Source organism: Empidonax traillii, unplaced genomic scaffold (genome assembly GCF_003031625.1).
Source record: "Empidonax traillii isolate 1590-97213 ecotype Southwest subspecies unplaced genomic scaffold, ASM303162v1 scaffold1981:size74362, whole genome shotgun sequence".
NCBI classification, from domain to species: domain Eukaryota; kingdom Metazoa; phylum Chordata; class Aves; order Passeriformes; family Tyrannidae; genus Empidonax; species Empidonax traillii.
The window spans coordinates 10,611-16,598 of NW_020957174.1; the positions used below are offsets into that span (position 1 = coordinate 10,611).

At 46.5% G+C, this 5,988-nt stretch overlaps 1 protein-coding gene across 1 annotated transcript in view; it reads left to right on the forward strand.

Annotated features, from left to right (window-relative positions):
• LOC114071364 (attractin) overlaps positions 1 to 5,988 on the forward strand; it is a gene marked incomplete at its 5' end in the record, with an annotated part of 71,126 nt that overhangs the window by 9,567 nt on the left and 55,571 nt on the right. Inside the window, 4 exons of the mRNA XM_027909187.1 lie at positions 795 to 847; positions 2,405 to 2,499; positions 3,341 to 3,419; positions 3,815 to 3,972. Coding sequence (XP_027764988.1) covers positions 795 to 847; positions 2,405 to 2,499; positions 3,341 to 3,419; positions 3,815 to 3,972 — 385 coding nt within the window. The remainder of the gene's footprint in view (positions 1 to 794; positions 848 to 2,404; positions 2,500 to 3,340; positions 3,420 to 3,814; positions 3,973 to 5,988) is intronic.

The following is a 5,988-nucleotide window of genomic DNA, read 5'->3' on the forward strand; positions in this document are numbered from 1 at the left end:
GCCTTGTCCCCAGTCCCTCTCCAGCTCTCCTGGAGCCCCTTTAGGCCCTGCCAGGGGCTCTCAGCTCTCCCTGGAGCCTTCTCTTCTCCAGGGGAACCCCCCCAGCTCTCCCAGCCTGGCTCCAGAGCAGAGGGGCTCCAGCCCTGGCAGCATCTCTGGGCTGGCTCCACGATTTTTTTCTCCCTCAGTAGTTCCTCTTTAATTGGGGGATTTTACAGCCCCCGCTCCCCGTGCCGGGCGAGTGTAAAACCTCCCCGAAATGAGCCTTTGACATTCAAGCAGTTTAATGGAGCGGTTTTAGAGCAACAAATTTGCTGCAGGTTTCTCTGTAACGAAACAGAAATGCTTTTAGTGCAGTGTTAGTGGAAATAATTTAATTCCAGAGGATTTCATCGCCGGGTTTATTTTCAGAGCGTCGCTCGCGCGAGCAAACGTTTATCGGAGGGATCCTGGAATGGCCGTAAATGTAAATGGAAATTAGTTTTTTGACTGAGCTAATCCAGTTCCATGCTTTGTGAAGAGCTAATAAATACCCTCTAAGTGGATGCAGAGGTTGATATCCAGAATTTTGTATTTCATTTTTTTATCCTCTGCGAGTTTGACTCGCAGAGAACCTGCAATTTCTTCCTCCAGCCCAGCCCAGCTCAGACATTGATCTTTAATCATTGCTGTTATCAGCACAGGTTGTGTTCTCTGATATTTTAGTGGCTGGGAATAAATCAAACTACCAAAAAAAAAACAACAAACCAAAATCCATTTATTAAAAAACGTGTTTTCTTTTTTTTTTTTTTTAGGTGCGAAGTCGAAAACAGATATCAGGGAAATCCACTCAAAGGAACATGTTACTGTGAGTACCCCTGGGATTGTGTTTGCAGATGAAAAAAAAAATGTGCTTGAAGTTTAAAACACCTCCTTTGAAGCTTGTTTTAGTTGCCTCAGCGTGTGTTTAAAATATGGGGGATTAAGGGAAGGACTGAAAAATAGCTCGAAAAAAAGTTAATTTTTTTCTGCAAAGTGTTGTTTAAAGAGAATGAAAGTGCTGTCCTTGATAAGGTCTGTGTGATGATGATTGGATCGTTTGAACAAAAGTTTTGGATGTTTCTCACGTGACTGGTGATGAAATCTGGTCTAAAATATATTCCCAGAGGATTTTTTTGAGTGCAAAATGCTCTTTATTTTAAATTCTGGCTCCTTGTTAAAACGGGCTTCGAAACTGCCACGTTTCCTCGGAATTGAACAGTTGGATTCCCGTGCAATTCCAGGAGATCCTTTGCCAAGACTCAGATTACTTGATGGAAACTCTCCAGGCTGTGTTTGCAAATATTAGCCATCAGCAGCCTGGCAGGGGCGGGGAGATGGGATCTGGGATTCCGTGAAGTCACGAGCAGCGGGTTTGTGCGGCACAGGAATGATCAACCCGCTGGTTTTTGGCTCGTTTGGGTCCTGCTGGTGTGGCCAAACGAGGCCAAGGGTGGCTCCTTGTGACAATCTCTGTGTAAGGATGACCAGATTCATTGCAGGGGTGGGAAAAACGGGCAAAAAAACCAGGGAAAAGGCAGAATATTCCAACTCCTGCAGGAAGAATCTTGGGCTTTAGGGCTCCAGTCTTGCTTGGTTTCGTTCCTTGGAGATTCCAGACATCGGGTTGTCTGGCTTTCTCTAACCACAAGGGATGTCCAGGAGGCAGTGAGAGGAAAAACAGCACCTGGTGTATAATTTCCTGTTCCTCATGGCTTGGAGTGTTCCTGCCACGGCCTCGGGAATATGGGCAAGTCAGAACATGGTGTTTTAATAAAGGGAAGAGACTGGTGGATACATCCCCTAAATTGTTGGTAAACATGAGCATGGAAGGACATCCAGGCAGACAAAAAAAACTGCCCCTGGAATGCCTGGGTGGAATGAATTCCAGACAAGATAGGAGCTGAGTCCATCAACAACCAGCTGCTCTCTGGAAATCCTCCTAGTGAAGTCCACTGATGCAGAGGAACTTGTCATGGGGGGGACTTTGTCCCCTCCCAAGTGGGAATAGCACATCTCCTTGATTTTCCCGCTATTCCTTCGGATCATGGAGGTGCTGCAGGCTGCAAAAGTCACTATCTTGGCGTGTTTTTTACAATGTTTAGGCGTGAACATTGGTTTTTTTACACTATTTAAATGGTTTTTGCAGTATTTAGGGATGAGCTTCTGTTTAGACCAGCTGTTGTCTGGCAAACCTAAACCACCCCTTTCCCCTTCAGGCTCAGCTTGGGGGTTTTTTTTGTCCCCTGTGTGGGATCCCACACAGGCTGGGGGTGGTTCCTAACAACGTGCTGACTCCTGGTTGTCCAAAAATCCCTTCATGCCTCGCTCTGCCGGCGTTGTTTCATTCCAGGGGGTGGGATAACTCTCCCTGTGTCCCTTACAGATACCCTCCTCATCGACTATCAGTTCACCTTCAGCCTGTCCCAGGAGGACGATCGTTATTACACCGCAATCAACTTCGTGGCCACCCCCGAAGAGGTAACATCCTCCACCCTCCCTCCCAGCTTCCTCATCCCTAGGGGTGTCCTCTGCTCTCCTCTTGGCCCCGGGCCTTGCCTTGGCCTGTGCAAGTCCCAAATTTCCGTGGGAAAATTTCGTAAGGAGCCACGGTTCGTTCTTTTCCAGCTGTGTGAACAGCCTTTGAGCCACTCAGGTTTTGTGGAATTACAGAATCATGGAATGGTTTGGGTTGGAAGGGACCTTGAAGGCCGTCTTGTTCCCATGGGCAGGGACACTTCCCACTATCCCAAGTTGCTCCAACCTGGCCTTGGACACTTCCAGGGATCCAGGGGCAGCCACAGCTTCTCTGGGAAATCCATTCCAGGGCCTCCCCACCCTCACAACCAGCAATTCCTTCCCAATACCCCATTTAAATCTTCACTTTTCCACTATGAAGCCATTCCCTGTGTCCTGTCCCTCCATGCCTTGTCCCCAGTCCCTCTCCAGCTCTCCTGGAGCCCCTTTAAGGCCCTGCCAGGGGCTCTCAGCTCTCCCTGGAGCCTTCTCTTCTCCAGCTCTCCCAGCCTGGCTCCAGAGCTGAGATGCTTTCCTTGTTTTCACCCCAAATCTTGTGTTTCAGTTCTTCCTGTCACTTTTTTTTTGCACTTGTTTTATTCTTTCTCATGTTTTCCCTGGGGAGGAGAATACTCCTTTCAGCAAATACACTCATTTAGTTTTATTGCTTGATGTATTTTCTTCAGGTAAATAGCAAAGTCCAAGATAATTTTTTTTGTAGCAAAGGTTTGTGAGGGATCTGTGCAGTGCAACTGCTTATCCTAAAATCCTAAAAAATTTCTTTTTTTTTGTTTCCTTCCTGCAGCAAAACAGAGACCTGGACATGTTCATCAACGCATCCAAAAACTTCAACCTCAACATTACTTGGTCCACAAGTTTTGCAGGTAAAATGAGCCTGATCTTGGCAGCTTGTTTCAGTTATCAGTTTCTGACAAATGCAAATTTAATTGGGAAAACATTTAATTTTTTTTTTAACCTCTGTACTTGATAAATAATGTTCTGAAAGGCTGGGCTTAAGGAGGAGGTGAAATGTTTAAAAAAAACTATGTTTGTCATGTTAGTAGTGCGTTTTGGAAACATAAAAAGGTGCAGATTTGATTTTTAATGCTTCAGCATTTTGGCACGCAGTGATTTTGGTGTTGCAGTGCAGCTAAAGAGCAGAATTTCTGAAGGAATAGTTAACTTTTTACCCTTAGAACTCAGGCTGATTTGTCCTTTTTTTTTTTTGGTTATTTTAAATACCCATCCAAACTTTTTTCCTTCCTCCTTCCCGAACCAGCTGGCACACAGGCTGGGGAGGAGATTCCAGTCGTTTCCAGAACCAACATCAAAGAGTACAAGGACAGTTTCTCCAACGAGAAGTTCGATTTCCGCAACAACCCCAACATCACGTTCTTTGTGTACGTCAGCAACTTCACCTGGCCCATAAAAATCCAGGTGAGAGCTGGTCATCATTTATGTGTGATTCTTTAAAAGTGTCTTTTGTTTTCCTTTCTGGTGACACTTTGCTGTGCTCTGTGAGTCGTCCAAGCTGGGCCATCCCAGCAGACAGAGTTGGATGTTCTGGATATAAGAGGGGAAAGGTGTGAGGCATCTTCTGGTGCTGCCTCAGCCCAGGGGGGTCTGAAAATGTGCTGGGAAATAAAATGAGGTGCTCAGTTACTGACAGGTTTAACAAGGTGAGTGTGGAGATACCGATGCTGAGTAGAAAGAGGGAGGATGTTAAAAACCAAGCCTGGAATGTGGAGGCAGAGGAAAAGCAAATATATCAGCTCTCTGTGTGCTCAGAGTGATGTGGGGCTGCTCTGAAGGACAAAAACCCTGCTGGGTCTGGGAATGGGTTGGGTGGGAAGGGACCTTAAGGACCACCCAGCGCCACCCCCTGCCCTGGGCAGGGACACCTCCCACTGGCCCAGGGTGCTCCAAGCCCCGTCCAGCTTTGAAAACCTCCAGGGGAGGGGAATTCACAGAGATCAGATAAAGCCTGGCGTGTTTGAATTCTTATTTAAGAAGCTTGATCAAATAGAGGAACCCAAATTCTTCCATCTTCACCCTTGCCCAGCCAATTGGGATGTGAAAGCTGAGACTTCACTTTGAAGTTCTTGTTGTTTGTGACATTCAGTCCCTGGTAATACTGAGCAAGGGCATGAGATCCACCTGGAAAAAAAAACCCCTCCTCGAGCTGTAATGATATTTTTCAAGTCATTCCCTTAATTTTTAAAAATACATCAGGAATACTTGTGGAATTCCTGCGTCACCTTCTGCTGAAGACAGAGGGTTTTAAGTGTGCAGGAAACTTGGTGTTGCTGATGGCAGGCTGTGGATTTGAGAGGCTGACTTTGGACTGCTTTGGGCTTCTTCTTAATGCCGTTTAACAGTTTTGATAATCATTTGCCAGCTGGAGAGTTTTTATTTTACAAATTGTTGAAGTCTTTTGGTTTATTTTCAAGTCCTGATTTTTAGATGTGGAGGAGCTGGCAAGAGCTGCAGGGTCAAACCTTGGTGTCACTGGATACTCAAGCAGCAAGTGCTGAACCTCATTTTCATTGAAAGACTCTTGTAGTAGGGGAAGTAAAACCTGTGTATAAAGGCTGGCACTTGTGTGGTGATTTATTTAAATATTTGAGCTGCTCTTTTATCAAATTCACCGTCACAGGAGTCAGAAAAAAAAATATGTTTTATTTAACTTATTTTGACTGATAGTTGATTTTCCACAATCAGTGCTGAACAGAATCTTACCCTGATTTATTACTTTGCTATTTCTTGCTGCAGAACTGTGTGTTAATACTTTGTGTCCTGTCCCTAAAGCTCTCCTGGGTTTACTCTGCTCTCCATCCACCTGCACTGACAGGGAATTTAAGGCTTTTCCTGTGCCAGTGTTGTCACTGAGCTTAAACGTCCCCTCCACCTCCTCATTTGGCAGCTCCAACTCCTGCTTTCCCTGGATGAATTTGGACAGGTCATATCCTCTCCAAACCCTCAGTGTTTGTTTGTTGGCTAAAGCAGGACAAACCCTCCTGGTCTTTTCCTGTGGAGCAGGTTATTCAGGTTCACTTCCCTCCTCTGTTTCCCTTCTCTGCTTCCAGGTATTTGTCTCACTTGTACAGTTTTGGTCACGGGGAATCAGGATCTGATCAAGGCCAACCTGGCCTTGGACACTTCCAGGGATCCAGGGGCAGCCAAAGCTTCTCTGGGAAATCCATTCCAGCTCCTCACAAGAAAGAATCCCTTCCAAATATCCCATCTCTCCCTTCCCTCTGGCAGTTTGAAGCCATTCCCTGTGTGCTGTCCCTCCATGCCTTGTCCCCAGTCCCTCTCCAGCTCTCCTGGAGCCCCTTTAGGCCCTGCCAGGGGCTCTCAGCTCTCCCTGGAGCCTTCTCTTCTCCAGGGGAACCCCCCCAGCTCTCCCAGCCTGGCTCCAGAGCAGAGGGGCTCCAGCCCTGGCAGCATCTC